The following is a 20244-nucleotide window of genomic DNA, read 5'->3' as shown; positions in this document are numbered from 1 at the left end:
ACTATTGTTTGTACAGATGAACGTGGTACCTTCGGGCGTTTGGAAATTGCTCCCAAGGATGAACCAGACTGGTTTACAAAACAAATTCTGATGTCTTGGCTGATTTCTTTTGATTTTCCCATGATGTCAAGTAAAGAGACACTGAGTTTGAAGGTAGGCCTTGAAATCCACAGGTACACCTCCAAATGACTCAAATTATGTCAATTAGCCTATCAGAAACCTCTAAAGCCATGACATAATTTTCTGGAATTTTCCAAGCTGTTTAAAAGGCACAGTCAACTTAGTGTATGCAAACTTCTGACCCACAGGAATTGTGATACAGTGAATTATAAGTTAAATAATCTGTCTAAACAATTGTTGGAAAAATGACTTGTGTCATGCAGAAAGTAGATGTCCTAACCGACTTGCCAAAACTAGTTTGTTAACAAGTAATTTTGTGGAGTGGTTGAAAAACAAGTTTTAATGACTCCAACCGAAGCGTATGTAAACTTCCGACTTCAACTGTATGGTTTAACTAATCAGGGATGGTTGTTTCAGAGTGAATTATAATGATAGTTGTTGGCAAGGCAGCGTAGAGACAGTGGTTGTAGAGTGGGGTCAGAGTAATAAGGGTGGTTATGAAAAGGGTTTGGGTGGGGAGGGTCGTTTTTTAAAACGGGATGGGTAAGGTGGGAAGTGTGGTTTTTGAAAGGGGATGAGTAAGGTGGGGAGTGTGTTTTTGAAAGGGGATGAGTAAGGTGGGGAGTGTGTTTTTGAAAGGGGATGAGTAAGGTGGGGAGTGTGGTTTTTGAAAGGGGATGAGTAAGGTGGGGATGGGTCAGGTGTGTTTTTAAAAGGGGATGAGTAAGGTGGGGAGTGTGTTTTTGAAAGGGGATGAGTAAGGTGGGGAGTGTGGTTTTTGAAAGGGGATGAGTAAGGTGGGGAGTGTGGTTTTTTGAAAGGGGATGAGTAAGGTGGGGAGTGTGGTTTTTGAAAGGGGATGAGTAAGGTGGGGAGTGTGTGTTTTTGAAAGGGGATGAGTAAGGTGGGGAGTGTGTTTTTTGAAAGGGGATGAGTAAGGTGGGGAGTGTGGTTTTTGAAAGGGGATGGGTGGGGAGTGTGGTTTTGAAAGGGGATGAGTAAGGTGGGGGAGTGTGTTTTTGAAAGGGGTGAGGTGGGGAGTGTTTTAAAAGGGGATGAGTACGGTGGGGAGTGTGGTTTTTAAAAGGGGATGAGTAAGGTGGGGAGTGTGGTTTTTGAAAGGGGATGAGTAAGGTGGAGAGTGTGTTTTAAATGCTTTACCATGTTCATCAGAGATCCCTCCCTGCCTCAGGTCACTGCAACTCAATTCCTGATGTCAGCGTTTCCCAAACTCAGTCGTCGGACCCCCTTGGGTGCATGCTTTGGTTTTTGTCCCAGCATTACACAGCTGATTAAAACAATCAACTCATCATCAAGCTTTGATTTTTTAGAATCAGCTGTGTAGTGCTAGGGCAAAAACCAAAATGTGTACCCAGGGGTCCCTGGGAACGAGTTTGGGAAACAATGGGTCATGTGTATATCTATAATTTTGCTAAGACTTGCTTTTTTGATTGTGCATGTTTATCTGTTTATGCCGAGTCCGTCCCCTGTATGATGATAACTTTCACAAAAATCTTAGTAATGAGAGAGACCTCAGTCAATTTTATTTATTTATTTCTCTCTCTCTCTCTCTCTCTCTCTCTCTCTCTCTCTCGTCATTAGCATGCGGTCATGTGTGCTTCCTGGTTCTTATTAAGTCTCTCATGTAACATTTATGTCTGAAGTGTATATTGATTTCAGAGAACCATGTCATTTCCTGGAACGTGATAACATTGCCTCGGTGTGTGCACTCAGATCTCATATAACTGCATTGCATTACTGTAATTTGCCACAGACGTAATGGAACCACTTAAGAAATGAAGAGATGCCATCTTCCAGCTCTGTCTCTAGACACTACACAAATGTACACACATAGCAAACACACACATTTTGAAATGATTGCATTAACACACTGACTCTAAGCGTGACTATTATAGCCATTATCATTAGACCCATAATAATATGTCAAATAGTTTGTATTGATCTCTCAAAGGCGTCTACTATTCTGTGTTTTCTGTTCTGCAGAGTACTGTCCACACCTTGTTCTGTTCTGCCATCACGTTTTAGGGAAGAGCCAGATGTAGACAGTGTTGAAGTAACAAAAGTGTATTACTAGAAAGGGGGGCAGGAAAAATGACAGGTCAAGGGCAGGCAGAGGTCGGTAATCCAGATCAGAGTCCAAAAGGTACAGAACGGCAGGCAGTCTCAGGGTCATTGCAGGCAGAGGTCAATAATTCAGTGTGCTGTGACAACGTACAGAACGGCAGGCAGGCTCAGGGCAGACAGAATGTTCAAAACCAGGAAAACTAGAAAACAGGAACTAGAAAAAGACAGGAGCAAGGGGAACAACACTGGTAGGCTTAACAAACCAAACGAACTGGCAACAGACAAACAGAAAACAGGTATAAATACACTAGGGATAATGGTAAAGATGGGCGACACCTGGAGGGGGGGACGAGCACAAAACAGGTGAAACAGATCAGGTGTGAGAGAGGTGAGTACAGACAGGGGGGAAGCCAGGGTGCTGTAACCTCGAATAAAGTTGTCGAATCCCAGTAAACATTGCAGCTGCACCCTGGACGTAGGCTAGGGCCAATCCATCACCACTCTCACATTCCCGGTATCCATCTGTACACTCCCTGCAGCGATGATGTAACCCAGGAAGGGGATGATGGAGTGCCGTGGCGGAGATCTTTGTAGGCGATACTCGGCCTTGTCTCAGGATGGTAAGTTGGTGGTTAAAGATATCCCTCTAATGGTGTGGCGGCTGTGTTTGGAAAAGTGGGTGGGGTTGTAATCCTTCCTGTTTGGCCCTGTCCGGGGGTGTCATTGGATGGGGCCACAGTGTCTCCTGACCCCTGTCTCAGCCTCCAGTATTTATGCTGCAGTAGTTTATGTGTCGGGGGCTAGGGTCAGTTTGTTATATCTGGAGTACTTCTCCTGTCCTATCCGGTGTCCTGTGTGAATTTAAGTATGCTTTGGAGAACCTGTCGGATGTGGAGCACATGTTCTTGGGTGGAGCAGGAGAAGAATAGGATGTCGTTGAGCTAGATGAAGACGAACTAGTTCAACATGTCGTGGTGAACATCATTAACCAGACCCTGGAACACACCTTGGGCGTTGGTAAGGTCAAATGGCCTGACCAAAAACTCGTAGTGACCGCTGGCCGTTTTGAAGACAGTCTTCCACTCGTCCCCTTCCCGTACCCTCACCAGATGGTAGGCATTCCGTAGGACCAGCTTGGAGAACACATGGCCCCCTGGAGCGGCTCGAAGGCCAAGGAGATGAGTGGTAGCAGGTAACAGTTCTTCACCGGGATGACGTTAAGGCCCGGCTGGAGAGCCTAGCTCTGCCTAGTTGCGTTGGCTCGGGAAGAGGTGAATCAGCAGACTTCGGAGACTCTCAGGGGAACTCGGGTTCTCTTGGCAACGGAGAATTTGTGGACTTCCGAGATGCCTTGTAAGTGAGGCGGAATTCTTGGGTGGGCGAGCGAAATCAAATCTCTCCTTTCTTCATTCCCGTAGTTACCCATCGATCCGAATGGTGAAGGCGATGAGCGAGTTGTGATCCGTTGGTAGTTCCCGGGTTGCAAGCTCATCCTTTACTTCCTCTGAAACTCTGTGCAGGAACATGTTCAACAGCGCTTCTGGGTTCCAGCCAATCTCAGCTGCCAATATGCAGAAATTCACCGCATAGTCTGCCACACTGCAGGAGTCCTGCCCGAAGCTCGAGTAACTTCCGGGCAGCCTCTCTTCCAGACAGTGGAGCATCAAAAACTTTCTTTACCTCCGCCATGAACTCCTCCAGGCTGAAGTTATCCGGCCGACTGTTCTTCCCATACTGCCGTTGCCCAGGCGAGAGCCCTCCCGAACATCAGCGTGATGAGATACGCCATTTTAGAGCAGTCCGAGGGGAAGGAGGAGGGGTGCAGCTCGATGATGAGGGAACACTGAGTGAGGAATGCAGTTGTCCGACTCTCCATTGAAGTGTTCCAGGGAGGTAAGTGGGGTTCCCAGGAAACTGGGGTGGCCGGGGAGGCGGCGCTGCTAACAGCTGGGTTACTGAGGGGCTGGGAGGTTACCATCGTAGTAGGCTGCCTAATAGACAACCTGCGGAATTGCTCCAGCAATGTGTTCAGCACTCAGTCATGGGATTCAGTCAAGGTCTGGAACTCTTCCATAAGACCACGAACCAACTCCTTGTGCCTTCCAATGGTGGCTCCTTGGGGAAGGTGGTGTTGCGGAGCTGGTTTGTGTCTGATCGGTCAGTTATGGCCAGTTCAGACATTGTCGAAGTAACAAATGTTTATTACTAGAACAGGGGGCAGGCAAAACAACAGGTCAAGGGCAGGTAGAGGTCAGTTATCCAGATCTATAACGTGTCAGGTAATACCCAAGTGCAGACTGTGTTGAAGTAACAATGTTTATTACAGCAACAGGGGCAGGCAAACGACAGGTCAAGGCAGGCAGGGGTCGATAATACAGAGTAGTGGGGCAAAAGGTACAGGACGGCAGGCAGGCTCAAGATCAGGTCAGGCAGAGGTCGGTAATCCAGTGTAGAGACAACAGTACAGGACGGCGGTCAGGGTCAGGGTCAGGGCAAGGGTCAAAATCAGGAGGGCGAAAAAAAGCGAGACTGGGGAAAAGCAGGAGCTGAGAAAAATGCTGGTTGAATTGACAAACAAGACAGGCAGGCAGAGATCAATAATTCAGTGTGATGTGACAAGGTACAGAATGGCAGGCAGGCTCAGGGTCAGAATGGTCTACACCAGGAACTAGATAACAGGAACTAGAAACAGACAGGAGCAAGGGGAACAACGCTGGTAGGCTTGATGAACAAAATGAACTAGCAAGAGACAAACAGAGAATACAGGTATAAATACACTGGGAATAATGGGGAAGATGGGCAACACCTGGATAGGGGTGGAGACAAGCACAAAGACAGGTGAAACAGATTAGGATGTGACATCTGCAGAGTATTGTCTAAGTTGTTCTGTTCTGCAAAGTATTGTCTACGTTGTTCTGATAGGCAGAGTACTGTCAACACATTGTTCTGTTCTGCAGAGTACTGTCCACATGTTATTCTGTTCTGCAGAGTATTGTCTACGTTGTTCTGTCCTGCAGAGTACTGTCCATGTGTTGTTCTGTTCTGCAGAGTATTGTCTACGTTGTTCTGTCCTGCAGAGTACTGTCCATGTGTTGTTCTGTTCTGCAGAGTACTGTCCACATGTTATATTGTTCTGCAGAGTACTGTCCACATGTTATTCTGTTCTGCAGAGTATTGTCTACGTTGTTCTGTTCTGCAGAGTATTGTCTACGTTGTTCTGTTCTGCAGAGTACTGTCCACATGTTATTCTGTTCTGCAGAGTACTGTCCACATGTTATTCTGTTCTGCAGAGTATTGTCTACGTTGTTCTGTTCTGCAGAGTACTGTCCATGTGTTGTTCTGTTCTGCAGAGTATTGTCTTTGTTGTTCTGTTCTGCAGAGTATTGTCTACGTTGTTCTGTTCTGCAGAGTACTGTCCACATGTTATTCTGTTCTGCAGAGTATTGTCTACATTGTTCTGTTCTGCAGAGTACTGTCCATGTGTTGTTCTATTCTGCAGAGTATTGTCTTTGTTGTTCTGTTCTGCAGAGTACTGTCTACGTTGTTCTGTTCTGCAGAGTATTGTCTACACGTTGTTCTGTTCTGCAGAGTATTGTCTATGTTGTTCTGTTCTGCAGAGTACTGTCTACGTTGTTCTGTTCTGCAGAGTATTGTCTACGTTCTGTTCTGCAGAGTATTGTCTACGTTGTTCTGTTCTGCAGAGTACTGTCCACATGTTGTTCTGTTCTGCAGAGTATTGTCTACGTTGTTCTGTTCTGCAGAGTATTGTCTACGTTGTTCTGTTCTGCAGAGTATTGTCTACGTTGTTCTGTTCTGCAGAGTATTGTCCACATGTTGTTCTGTTCTGCAGAGTACTGTCCATGTGTTGTTCTGTTCTGCAGAGTATTGTCTTTGCTGTTCTGTTCTGCAGAGTACAGTCCATGTGTTGTTCTGTTGTTGGCTTGTATGGCGTTAAATAGGATTTAAAGGTGTTTTGTGTTCACGTGTAGTGAGACTTTAGTTTGTTCAGGAGTCCGAGCAGAGAACTGTTATGATGAGGAGAGTATGTGATGGAGGAACAGAGAGATAAAAAGCCAAAAGAGTTGTTTTCCTTTTTTCTCTTTGTTCAGAGAAAGGGGAAGGTCCAATATGACCATTACCCAATGTGTGAGAAAAAGAGAGAGAGGCAGGGAGGGAGGGGGACAAGGTGACCTACGGAATGTACTAAATCATTACAGAGATCGAGGCACAGATAGGGGTGAAACGAAGAAAGAGAGGACACAGGGAATTTATGCGAAAAGTCTTATCAGTAGCATTGTGTGGTAACTAAAGGCTCTCACTCGCATACTTCCAAAGAAACTAATGCAAAATACACTTATCACTGTAGCTGTCTCTCATATAGACACATGCACACAACCCAGTTCTCAGGATGCCTAAGATATGGGCTTTTATTCCGGATTTCTTCACCTACGAGACGACCAAGTCGGTGGTGGTGAAGAGCAAGTCTGTTGGAATCATCAACCGCGTCGTACAACTACTCATCATCATCTACTTCCTATGGTCTGTACAACCTGTTTTTGCCTCTGTGTGTGTGTGTGATAATGTTGACCTCTCTTCTTCATCTCCTTTCCTCTCTCCAACATTCTAGAACTCTTGTTAATAATCCTCCTTCATTACCTCTCCCCCTCCACAATCTTCGCCTCCATCTATCTTTCTTTCTGTTGTCGTTTAGTTGGGTCTTTTATCACGAAAAGGCGTACCAGGTGAGAGACTCGGGCATCGAGTCTTCGGTCATGACCAAGGTGAAGGGCTTCGGTTACCATAACAACCGTGTCATGGATGTGGCGGACTATGTCGCCCCTACACAGGTCCGTGACACCCTGAGCGTGACCCCTAAACCTTGACCCTAATCTGAGACAACACCAACGTTATACTGCAACGCAACCATACTTAGTTACTGTACACAACCTGTATATTGTACACTCCCCTCCGTATTTATTTGGACAGTAAAGCATAAATGTTTTATTTGGCTCTATACTCATTTTGGATTTGAGATCAACTGTTTTATATGAGGCAGGAGTACAGAATGTCACCTTTTATTTGAGGGTGTTTTCATTCATATCTGTTCTACTGTTTAGAAATTAAAACACTTTATGTATCTCGTCCCCCCATTTGAAGCTGTCATAAGTATTTGGACAAGTTCACTTATAGTGTATTAAAGTAGTCAAACGTTTTTGGATTATATTGTGTCCAATAGAAATGTAATATTGTAATATTGGTCCCATGACTTGAATGGGATTTGTGCCACAAACGCTAAAACGTCAGCATGTGGAAACAGTGCCAAGGAAACTAAACCAAAGCATGAATCCCTGTCATGTCTTGTCCAGAGACTGCTTACGGGTTAAGGAAACCAATGTCATTTTGTAATTTGGGTGAAGTATCCCTTTGACACATTATAAGTGCATTTTTCCAAATACTTATAACACCTTCAAATGGGGGGACTAGATACACAAAATGCTTTCATTTCTAAATTAAATGAAAATACCCTCAAATAAAAGGTGTCGTTCTGGACTGTTGCCTCATATAAAACATTTGATCCCAAAACCAAAATTCTGGAGTATAAAGCCAAATGAAAGGTTTTCGCTTCGATGTCCAAATAAATAAGTCGGGGAGTGTAACTGTGCATACAGTGCAATATACAAAATATTGATTCAACTTTTGATTAAATGATCACAATATGTAGGCGGAGTTCACTCAGTTGAAACATACCCGAACAGTCTTTTGATACTTGATATAAAGTGATTGAGCACTTAGTGGTGGTCATTTTAAACACTTAAAGGGAAGTGTTTTGTGTGAGGTGATGAAGGAAAAGTCCTTTGGTTGGGTGGAAGTTGTGGCCGAGTGGCTCATGATGTATAGCTACTACGTCAGTTTAGCATTAAGCCCAACCAACTGGTTAAACAATTACAGACTCATGCATAGGTTGAGGCTTTGAGATGATTTTAGCAGTAGGCCTGATATGTTGCCTTGACGATGTTTAGGCTAAACTGTTGGTTTTGAATATGATCTGACAGGGTGCCGCAGTGTTCTGCATCATCACCAAGCTCATCATCACAGAGAACCAGTTCCAAGGATTCTGCCCGGAGGTGAGTCCAGTCCAGTATACATGTACCTTGTTGTTGTAGCCACGGACAAGCATACCTGATTCTACTTGTCAACTCATCATCAAGCCCTTGACAAGTTGAATCAGGTGTTTTTGTCTGGGGCTACAACAAAAAGGTGTGCTGTTGGGGGTACTCGAGGACCGGAGTTGGGAAACACTGCACCTATACCGTGTTTATAACAATACAGAGTACTCTACTCTATGATGTCCCGGCCATTACCACTGGAAAAAGCCAAGGCGTTTCATATTGGGTGGTGACAGAGTTTCTGATCACAGGGCAATGTTACTGCCTATGTATCAGGCCTGCATCTATGTGCGTATCTGTACTGTCTGTGTTCAGAGTGAAAGCAAGTACAAGTGTGACACGGATGAAGAGTGCGACAAGTATTTGGGGAGCTCCACTGGAAACGGTGAGTCCCTCTCTTCTCTTCTCCGTCATTCCTGTGCTGGGACTCCATTGTGTTCTCTCTCTCTCTTTCCATTCACACCTTCCCCAATCCCACTACATGTATTTTACTCCTCTGTTCCCCCTCATGTCGTTGTGTGTAATTATTTGGTGTGTTACGTGTTGTACGCACTAGGCTAAGCGTTTGAAGCTTATTTGTAATTGCTCTACATTTATGTTGTGTGAATATTGTGGGCGCTACACACTTTTCCTCGTTGGCTGGAGGAAGTTTTTTGACGCAGCTACGTCCGTCTGTTGGTTTCTCCTGCTGTAATAAAGTGTGTGCCTGTTCACAACCCTCTGCTCTCCTGCACCTGACTTCTCCACAAGTACGCACACGCCTGACACTCTCTCTATTTCTTTGTCTCTTTTTCTCTCTCTCTCTCTCTCCCTCTCTCTCTCTCCCTCCCTCTCTCTCTCTCTCTTCCCCCAGGAATAATAACTGGTGCCTGTGTGAACTCCTCTAAAGGACCACGCTGTGAGATGCAGGGTTGGTGCCTTGCAGAGGACGACAAAGTCCACATGTAAGACATTTCTCTCATTATAGAAAAACCTTTGAATGAGTATGTGTCCAAACCTGTGACTGGTACTGTATATACATTCTCTCCCTCCCCCTTTCTCAGGCAACCAATGATGGAAGTGGAAAACTTCACCATCTTCATCAAGAACAGTATCCGCTTCCCTATGTTCAACGTTACCAGGTGAGTCCCACACACCTCCCATTTCTGGGGCTGTAATGGGCAGACCTTTATGAAGTTGTGCTGGAGTACTTTCAGGACGTCTCACCCATATCCGCAGGAAGTTGTTTTGAGTAGTGAGGCTAACAATAAAATCTAAATTCCTAATGTGTTGAATAGCCAGAGCATAGGACAAGATTGGTTAAAAACTTCTTAGGGCTGAGATCCCGTTAACGGGATCGATATGACAACAGCCAGTGAAAGTGCAGGGCGCCAAATTCAAAACAACAGAAATCTCATAATTAAAATTCCTCAAACATACAAGTATCTTATATACCATTTTAAAGGTACTCTTCTCTTCACCAGATGACACTCATAGGACTTCATGTTACACAATACATGTATGTTTTGTTCGATAAAGTTCATATTTATATAAAAAAATCTCAGTATACATTGGCGCGTTATGTTCAGTAGTTCTAAAAACATCCAGTGATTTTGCAGAGCCATATCAATTTACAGAAATACTCATTATAAATGTTGATGAAAATACAAGTGTTATACATGGAAATATAGATGAACTTCTCCTTAATGCAACCACTGTGTCATATTTCAAAAAAGCTTTACAGAAAAAAGCAAACCATGCAATAATCTGAGTACGGCGCTCAGAGACCCAACAAGCCAAAAAGATATCCAGCATATTGTGCAGTCAACAGAAGTCAGAAATAACATTATAAGTATTCACTTACCTTTGATGATCTTCATCAGAATGCACTCCCAGGAATCCCAGTTCCACAATAAATGTTTGATTAGTTCGATAATGTCCATAATTTATGTCCAAATAGCTACTTTTGTTAGCTCGTTTTGTAAACAAATCCAAAGTCACGAACCGCGTTCACTAGGAGCAGACGAAATGTCAAAAAGTTCCGTTACAGTCCGTAGAAACATGTCAAACGATGTATAGAATCAATCTTTAGGATGTTTTTAACATAAATCTTCAATAATGTTCCAACCGGAGAATTCCTTTGTATCTTCAATAGGGAATGAGTTGAAAATCCTCAGATTTCACACTTCCTGGTTGTTTTTTTCTCAGGTTTTTGCCTGCCATATGAGTTATGTTATACTCACAGACATCATTCAAACAGTTTTAGAAACTTCAGAGTGTTTTATATCCACATATACTAATAACATGCATATATTAGCAACTGGGACTGAGGAGCAGGCAGTTTACTCTGGGCACCTTATTCATCCAAACTACTCAATACTGCCCCCAGCCATCAACTGCAGCCTCAGTTAATTTAACTCATGGCTGTTTGTAAATAGCCCATTACAGTAAATAGCCCATTAACTAGTTGACAAGTTAACAAATTATATGTTGCATTCACATCTCCAACTCAACCAAAAAATGTTTGTTAAAGAATGTGATTACACCAGGTGCTCAGATGGAACTATCTATGCAGTAGATACAGTGCATTCGGAAAGTATTCAGACCACTAAGTTCTTTCCACAAATAATTACCTATCCCAGCATATTAATATAAGACAGTAACTTTAGACCAGTTGCCAACTTGCTAACAACATAAAACTTATCTTCAGACGCACTTCAATCTCCATGGGCAGACAAGCCTATATTTGATGTTACCATATATACCACGGCGGGCAGTAGTACTATAAAATGGTACCTTACCTTTAATAGACGTATCATACGTTGTGGCCTACATCACAAGGCGCAGACGAGACGGCAAGGTTTTGAGTTGAATATGATGATGATTACGTCATAATCCAATGTATCTGTCAGTTGACACTCAAGAGACAGCAAACTGAGGTAGTTCAGCCGGGCTCTTGTCATTGATGTGCGGAGATGATTTTTAAAATCCTAGTTGTTGTGGAGAAACGTCTCTCCACACTGCATGATGTCATTGGAAGTGTGACAGAGAGTTTATATTTGGGAAAATATCATCAGGGCAGCTGTCAAGTACACTCGTTACGGAGGAAAAGTCACTCTTTCGCATGTTACTTTTGCGACTGCTGAATAAAGGACAGTGAATTCAGCATCCTCAATTGATATTGTGAAAGATTTTATTGCTTCAAAAAGTTCCTCTTCTGTAAGTTGGCCTTCACACAGGTCTTTCTGTAAATGTGAATTTGACATTATTATTGGGAAATAAATCCTTACAGTTTACATCATTCAGTGGAAATGGAGGAGACTTCAAATATTTTGCTTCCTCCTTCAAAATATAATTTGGTGAATCGTGGATATCTCCATCGTTTGTAACAAGTTTCTGTAAATTATTTTTGGTAGAATTTCCATGTATTTTTCACCATTTTTCATCCAATTCACTTTATTTTTGTAATACATTACACTTGATGTTTCTTGAATAAGTACCTCCATTTATTTAGTTTTTCCTCGAACCTATTTTGTGCCTCGATAGTACATGTTTCCGTTACCATCTACCTGCTCTGGTACTTCCTCTATTTCCTTTATTAGTCTAATCTCTTCTGACCTAAACTGCTTTTGTTTTAATGATGAGTATTGTATTGAATGGCCTCTAAAAGTACATTTGAAAGTGTCCTATACAATAAGGGGATCTGCTGTACCTATGTTGTACAAATAAAGTCAATTATCAATTATTTTGTCTTAGTTAAGAACTTAAGAACAAATTGTCACCCAATAGGCTTTGATTAAATTTCCAATATCCCCATCCACGTGGAAATGCTGTCAGATTTATATGGAGGCCAATTAGATGGTGGTTCACTCGCATTCAGTCTGTCTCCTATGAATACTTTTGAAACTTTTGATGCCAGTAAGAACGAGCCTAGGAAGTAATCAAGACGTCTAGCTTGATGAAGCCTCCTCCATGTATATCTCACTGGGTCAGGGTTTTTCAACCTCCATATATCCACAAGTTCTAATGTAACCATGATCTTTGTGATCTCCTTCAGTACTTGAGGGTGATAGTTTGTAGTGTGATTTCCTTTACGATCTATTGAGGTACCTAAAACCATATTATATTCTCCCACCATAATAATAGATTATTTCATTGCTTGTGAGCTCAATAGATTATTTTATTTTTTTTTAAAGTATGGATCATCATTATTTGGCCCATATAGATGAATTAACCAGATCTGATTTTGATCCAGTAGGATATTTAAAATAATCCATCTTCCTTGTTGATCTGTTTGCACAGTTTACACAATCGGATCAAAGTGTGTATTAATTAGTATAGTCACCCCATTTGAGTTTCTTTGCCCATGACAAAAATATATTTCTCCCTCCCAGTCCTTTTTCCACCCAACCTCATCTATATTTATAGAATGAGTTTTCCTTAAACAATATATATTATATGGAATCATTCTTAATTCATATTTAAATCAGGCTGTCATTATTATTTTTCTTTAGATTTTTTCTTTGTTTCATTGTTACATCATTAACTTTGTTTCATCGATGTTACATGTCATATTAATTTATTATTATGTACATTTAGTGTACAAAACATTAAGAACACCTTCCTAGTATTAAGTTGCCCTCAGAACAGACTCAATTCGTCGGGGCATGGACTACAAGGTGTCCAAAGCTTTCCACAGGAATGCTGGCCCATGTTGACTCCAATGCTTCCCACAGTTGTGTCAAGTTGGCTGGATGTCCTTTGGGTGGTGGACCATTCTTGATAAACACAGGTAATTGTTGAGCGTGAAAAACCCAGCGGCGTTGCAGTTCTTGACACACTCAAACCGGTGCGCCTGGCACCTCCTTCTACCATACCTCGTTCAAAGGTACTTAAATCTTTGTCTTGCCCATTCATCCTCAACCCATGTCTCAATTGTCTCAAGGCCTAAAAAACATTATTTAACCTGTATGCACCCCTTCATCTATACTGATTGAAGTGGATTTAACAGGTGACATCAATAAGGGACCATAGCCTTCACATAGCTTCACCTGGTCCGTATATTGGATGTGTTTTAACCTTGAGTTGTCGATCTGTGTCATTCATTTAATAACATTTGATTTTAATACAAGCCTTGGCTGTCATCTCCTCCATGATGAGGTCATCTCTTAATGCCCTGACCCGTTCACTCAGCACATTTTCACATTTTAGGGCTTTCCTGTCAACTCGTTGCCCTCTCTTTTCTGCTGAAGGGGATTTGGCTCTATCGCTCACGTTTTTACCTTCCCTCTCTCTCCCACAGAGGGAACTTCCCATCATCCCTGAATGCGACTTATATCAGGAGCTGTACGTATGACCCGGAGCACAACCTCCACTGTCCCATCTTCAAGGTGGGAGAAGTGCTGCGCTACACAGGACAGAACTTCTCCACCATCGCTCAGACAGTGAGACATATCTCCTCCCCTCTTCCACCTCTCCATCTCTCTCCCCTGAGAGTCTCCATTTTCTTTCCTCTACTCTCTCTCTATCTATCTATCTCTCTCTCTCTCTCATTCTGCTTTCTTAACCTCTCTTCCTCACTTCTCCCTCTCCATTTTATATATCTCCAGTCCCACATGCTTCTCCCTACATTTTCTCTTCACTCTCCTCACTTATCCCCCCTTCTCTTCCCTCCCTCTATCTCCCTCTATCAGGGTGGAGAGATTGCGATCAACATTGAATGGCAGTGTAATCTGGATGAGTCAGAAGAGAGATGTGAACCACACTACTCCTTTACGCGGCTTGATGCTGTGTTTCAGAAGAATGGCATTGCTAAGGGATACAACTTCAGGTACTGAAACCCTTTTCAGTTTAGTGTCGTTCAAGGGAATTCCCCTCTTTCTTCCTCCTTCTCCCTTTCTTCTGTCAGGTCGTTTTCCACCACCTTTTTCTCCTCTCCATTTTCCTTACCCCCCCCCATCTTCCTCGTTGTAAAGTTGTGTTCATTGACACTGTCTCTTCTTCTATCTCCCTCCACAGATTTGCCAAATATTACAAAAATGAGAATGGGACGGAGTTCCGCACTCTCCACAAGGCCTACGCCATCCGCTTTGACATCCTGGTCACTGGCCTCGTGAGTGTGGATTAGTGTGTGTGTGTGTGTGTGTGTGTGTGTGTGTGTGTGTGTGTGTGTGTGTGTGTGTGTGTGTGTGTGTGTGTGTGTGTGTGTGTGTGTGTGTGTGTGTGTGTGTGTGTGCTTTCGTACCTGTTAGCTGTGTATCATATGGGATTAATCTGTCTTTGTTCTTTCAGGCAGGGAAGTTCAACACAGTTCCTACTCTGATCAACGTAGTGGCAGCCTTTACCTCCGTGGGATTGGTAAGGCTTTTGTACTCAGACTGTATGTTTCAAAAGGAGGCCATGCAATACGTTTAGAATGTTACCACCATTATAAGCAAGTACAGTAAGCTCCAAAAGTATTGGGGCAGTGTCAAATGTTTTGTTGTTTTGGCTCTGTAATGCAGCAGCACTTTGGATTTGAAATTATACAATGACTTTGATCTTAAAGTGAATACTTTTCAACCACTTTTTTCTCCCCAATTTCATGGTATACAATTGGTAGTTACAGTCTTGTCCCATCACTGCAACTCCACATGGACTCAGGAGAGGCGATGGTCGAGAGCCGTGCGTCATCCGAAACATGACCCAGCCAAGCCGCACTGCTTCTTGACACAATGCCCGCTTAACGTGGAAGCCAGCCGCACCAATGTGCCCCGGCCTGCCACAGGAGTCGCTAGAGCGCGATGGGACAAGGAAATCTCGGCCTGCCAAACCTTCTCCTAACCCAGATGACGCTGGCCCAATTGTGCGCTACCTCATGGGTCTCCCAGTCATGGCCAGCTGTGACACAGCCTGGAATCGAATCCAGGTCTGTAGAGACACCTTAAAACGCCGCAACACTCTGGAGGCCCCCGCAAAAAGATTTAAATTAACCTCTACGGAATTGGTGTCCCCCCTACACGGGACGGTTGATCTAACGTAGGCTAATGTGATTAGCATGAGGTTGTAAGTAACAAGAACATTTCCCAGGACATAGACATATCTGATATGGGCAGAAAGCTTACGTTCTTGTTAATCTCACTGCACTGTCCAATTTACAGTAGCTATTACAGTGAAAGAATACCATGCTATTGTTTGAGGAGAGCGCATATTTGGGCAGTCTTGATACAACATTTTGAACAGAAATGCAATGGTTCATTTAATCAGTCTAAAATGTTGCATCTAGTGGCCAAAATCGAAATTGCGCCTAACCTGGAACAATACACTGTGACCTTTCTCTTGCATTTCAAAGATGATGGAGCAAAAAAACAAACCAAAAAAAACTCATGTTTTTTAAAAATGTATTATCTTTTACTAGATCTAATGTGTTGTATTATCCTACATTCATTTCACATTTCCACAAACTTCAAAGTGTTTCCTTTCAAATGGTATTAAGAATATGCATATCCTTGAAGTCGGAAGTTTATATTCACCTTAGCCAAATACATTTAAACTCAGTTTTTCACAATTCCTGTCATAGGCCAGTTTGGATCACCACTTTATTTTAAGAATGTGAAATGTCAGAATAATAGTAGAGAGAATGATTTATATCAGCTTTAATTTCTTTCATCACATTCCCAGTGGGTCAGAAGTTTACATACAATCAAATAGTATTTGGTAGCAAGCCTTTAAATAGTTTAACTTGGGTCAAATGTTTCAGGTAGCCTTCCACAAGCTTCCCACAATAAGTTGGGTAAATTTTGGCCCATTCCTCCTGACAGAGCTGGTGTACCAGAGTCAGGTTTGTAGCCCTCCTTACTCACACACGCTTTTTCAGTTCTGCACACATTTTCTATAGGATTGAGGTCAGGGCTTTGTGATTGCCACTCCAATACCTTGACTTTGTTGTCCTTAAGCCATTTTGCCACAACTTTGGAAGTATGCTTGGGGTCATTGTCCATTTGGAAGACCCATTTGCGACCAAGCTTTAACTTCCTGACTGATATCTTGAGATGTTGCTTCAATATATCCACATACTTTTCCTTCCATGATGCTATCTATTTTGTGAAGTGCACCAGTCTCTCCTGCAGCAAAGCACCACCAAAACCTGATGCTGCCACCCCCCGTGCTTCACGGTTAGGATGGTGTTTTTCGGCTTGCCCATCCTTCAGCTACAGTACCCTTAGCCCCTCCCATCTCTCTCTGAAGACCACCCAGTTTTGATTTCTAGCTGACATATATTCTTTAACTATGCTGTAATGTTTCACAAAAGTGTCTGAGCCTTTCTATTCTCATAGTTTCTACCGATTGTAAATGAAAGATAAAATGTTTTGCTCAGAGCATTATATTATTGATCAATTGACTATGACTTTTGAAATAACCCAGCAGTGCTATTTGCAGAGTTAGCTCAAGGTAAATGTTGTAATTCTTAAGCCATTCCTGAAACTGCAACCAAAAACAAGCTACTGTACATAATATGGGCATAACCAAGACTATGGGCTGTACCAAAACAAGTGAGCTAATGATTCTGTCGCTTTGCAGCAAAATCTGCAGAGCTGGGATGGTTGTATCCCTCATAGATATAACATAATTTTGGTTACAATAAAAACAAAAAAAAGTATAATTTCAATTGAAAAAGTTTTGAATCTGGCATTGTTTTGTGTATCAGTTCATAAACCATGTGCCATGGAATCAATTAATCGAAAATCTCTTCCCAAATATTTTGCAACCTGTATGGCACAGCTGTACATTTTTTGGTTCTTAAATTAAACTAGTATACTTTTTTATTTATACAATTTTCTTTAACCAATTTTGGTCTTTAATGCAGGTTCCTTACCTTGCCCCCCTTCCGCTTGCCTTTACCATTTTTTCTGTTAATGCTGCAATTAGTTGGTTATAATTTTGAATAGAGCAGACATTTCCATATATTTTTGTTAGCTGCATGTGCGACATAAATAGCAACCAACTTTCTTTTCCATCTATTTTAGGGTACCAAAGATATTGGGACAAATTTGCTTATAAGTGTATTAAAGTAGTCAAAAGTTTAGTATTTGGTCCCATCTGTAACTTTCTCTCTCATAATTATTCACGATTCAGTCAGGAATATCCATAATCATAGTAGCATCCACATTATTGTAGAATTGTTTTAAAACATATTATATTCTTACTTACAGTAAAAGTGACTCCAAAATGACACAATACATTATTTCCCATTCATTTCTATTGGGCACAAAATAATCTGAAACACAACAAAAACAAACACATCCAACAAGTTTGTAGAGTCAGAATCCTGATGTAATAATTGAGTGCTAGGTATATGGGACCAAATACTAAACTATTGACTACTTTAATACACAGTGAATTTGGCCTAATTCTTTTGGTCCGCATAAAATGTGGGGACTATACACAAAAAATGCTGTCATTTTTAAAGGGTCCACTTGATATGGATGAAAATACCCTCAAATTCAAGCTGACAGTCTGCACCATTTTACTCATATTCATTGTGTTATTTCAAAGTGCTGGAGTACAGAGCCAAAACAACAACAAAATGTGTCACTGTCCCAATATTTTTGGAGCTCACTGTATTTCCCGATTCGTTAAGTCAACTTGTATAACTCTTCGTTCTGACTGGCTGCAGGGTACGGTCCTCTGTGACATCATTCTTCTGAACTTCCTGAAGGGGGCAGACCAATACAAAGCCAAGAAATTTGAGGAGGTACTTTTTTAATTACTCAGATAAAAGTATATTGTTTTGTGTTATGCATCATTTGTGTGTGGGAGAGAGAGGTGAATAGCATCCATCTTATTCTCTCTTTCTCTCTACTCCATCTTCTCTTCCTCTCCCCCTGTTCCTCTACCCCATCTTCTCTCTCCCTCTCTTCCTCTCCCTCGGTTCCTCTACCCCATCTCCTCTCCCTCTCTTCCTCTCCCCCTGTTCCTCTACCCCATCTTCTCTCTCCCTCTCTTCCTCTCCCTCTGTTCCTCTACCCCATCTTCTCTCTCCCTTTCTTCCTCTCCCTCTGTTCCTCTACCCCATCTTCTCTCTCCCTCTCTTCCTCTCCCTCTGTTCCTCTACCCCATCTTCTCTCTCCCTCTCTTCCTCTCCCTCTGTTCCTCTACCCCATCTTCTCTCTCCCTCTCTCCCTCTCCCTCTGTTCCTCTCCCCCATCTTCTCTCTCCCTCTCTCTCTCTCCCTCTGTTCCTCTCCCTCTATTCCTCTACCCCATCTTCTCTCTCCCTCTCTCCCTCTCCCTCTGTTCCTCTCCCTCTGTTCCTCTCCCCCATCTTCTCTCCCTCTCTTCCTCTCCCTCTGTTCCTCTACCCCATCTTCTTTCTCCCTTTCTTCCTCTCCCTCTGTTCCTCTACCCCATCTTCTCTCTCCCTCTCCTCCTCTCCCTCTATTCCTCTACCCCATCTTCTCTCTCCCTCTCTTCCTCTCCCTCTGTTCCTCTCTGCCTCTCCCTCTGTTCCTCTTCCTCTGTTCCTCTTCCTCTGTTCCTCTACCCCATCTTCTCTCCCTCTGTTCCTCTCCCTAGGTCTCTGAGTCACAGATACAGATATTACTCTCTCGAGAAGGTTGCAGGCAGCTGTCAATCCAACCAGAGGAGAAGATTTCAGATGACTCTGGAACTGTTTCCCTCTGCCTGGACCAGCAGCTTTGAGTGGTTTGAGGCAGGGTTTGTTAGAAGTTAATAGGGATTTATTTGTATTTCTTTTTTTTTCTCCTAGTAGTACAGAATTAGGCAAACCATGATTGATGGCACACTCCAGCACAGTAGGTGGCGGCGTGCACCTTAACATTTTGTTTCAGGACTGCCATTATACCGAAGAAGAAGAAGGAGGAGAAGAAGAAGAAGAAGAAGAAGAAGAAGAAGAAGAAGAAGAAGAAGAAGAAGAAGAAGAAGAAGAAGAAGAAGAAGGAAGGAGAAGAAGAAGAAAAAGAAGAAGAAGAAGAAGAAGAAGAAAAAGAAGCTTTGAGTGACAGTCCACATCAACCCAACGGCAGAGTGGAAGTTCCTGCCACACTTCCTTAGTTCATCAGCAGCTGTTGATATGTTCCATGTTCATGTGGGTGAAGCAGTGGTGATTTTAGCATGTAAATCTTGGTGGGGCAAACTCCCCAAATTGTTTTTAGATGCATGCCAGCAAAGACACTAAACAACACTAAACAATACTTGATTTACACTATAACGGCGACAAGCTGTGCCCACAAACTGTTAGGGCCTACATAAAGCTGTCCCAACAGAAGAGCTTTCTTTCCAGCACAATGGAGTGAATCCTAACCACCGCTACACCTGCCTATCAGCGGAGCCTTGCCTGTCAACGAAACAATTAATTCAGCCATTTTTACTGCCTTTTAAAAAAACATAGCTGATAAAACAAATGTGGTTCCTACTGACAATTAAGACGTCCAAACTATGGCATATGGGAACGGCGAGCAGATAATAGGTATTCCGTCATTTCGATTAAGACATTAATGAGCAAGCGGCGATGGATGCAGTCAACATAACTATGTGTTCAGCACTTTTGAAATGTGCAGCGGCAGAATGCAGAAGATGGGCTGCTCTTACAGTATTTTCCCTGTACACCAAGTCAGAACTGTAGGATAAATGAAGGGGGCATATAAGCAGACAATGAAACCTCTTACAATATTAGATGATGACATTTCTCAAAAACAGGTTATAGGCTACATGTGCAGCACCACCGAAACAGAACAGTAGCGTTAGGCGAAATTAGAGGTGAAAATAGACCAAATTATTAGGGTGATGAACATGGGCTACTAACCGCTTACGACACAACATACACTTGGTATTACTTCCTTAGCTATAGTATACATAGCTCCCTTGCATATTACATCATTTATGCAGCAGCATAC

At 42.6% G+C, this 20244-nt stretch overlaps 1 protein-coding gene across 1 annotated transcript; it reads left to right on the top strand.

Moving 5' to 3' along the window:
• Positions 1-6456: 6456 nt before the first annotated feature.
• Positions 6457-19218, top strand: p2rx3a (purinergic receptor P2X, ligand-gated ion channel, 3a). Its single transcript, XM_046296787.1, has 12 exons — positions 6457-6744; positions 6917-7052; positions 8259-8330; positions 8688-8757; positions 9226-9316; positions 9416-9493; positions 13654-13795; positions 14045-14181; positions 14370-14463; positions 14643-14708; positions 18007-18084; positions 18905-19218. Exons 1-12 carry the CDS (start codon positions 6614-6616, stop codon positions 19028-19030), a joined length of 1221 nt encoding a protein of 406 aa, XP_046152743.1. The 5' UTR covers positions 6457-6613; the 3' UTR covers positions 19031-19218.
• Positions 19219-20244: the final 1026 nt, after the last annotated feature.

Source organism: Oncorhynchus gorbuscha, linkage group LG13, assembly GCF_021184085.1.
Source record: "Oncorhynchus gorbuscha isolate QuinsamMale2020 ecotype Even-year linkage group LG13, OgorEven_v1.0, whole genome shotgun sequence".
NCBI classification, from domain to species: domain Eukaryota; kingdom Metazoa; phylum Chordata; class Actinopteri; order Salmoniformes; family Salmonidae; genus Oncorhynchus; species Oncorhynchus gorbuscha.
This window is presented reverse-complemented; position numbering and strand designations above follow the sequence as displayed.

Coding starts and splice junctions, on each gene's coding strand:
- p2rx3a (XM_046296787.1), top strand. CDS start 6,614: ATGCCTAAGATATGGGCTTTTATTCCGGATTTCTTCACCTACGAGACG. Junction 6,745..6,916: donor ATCATCATCTACTTCCTATG/GTCTGTACAACC, acceptor GTTGTCGTTTAG/TTGGGTCTTTTATCACGAAA. Junction 14,464..14,642: donor ACATCCTGGTCACTGGCCTC/GTGAGTGTGGAT, acceptor TTGTTCTTTCAG/GCAGGGAAGTTCAACACAGT.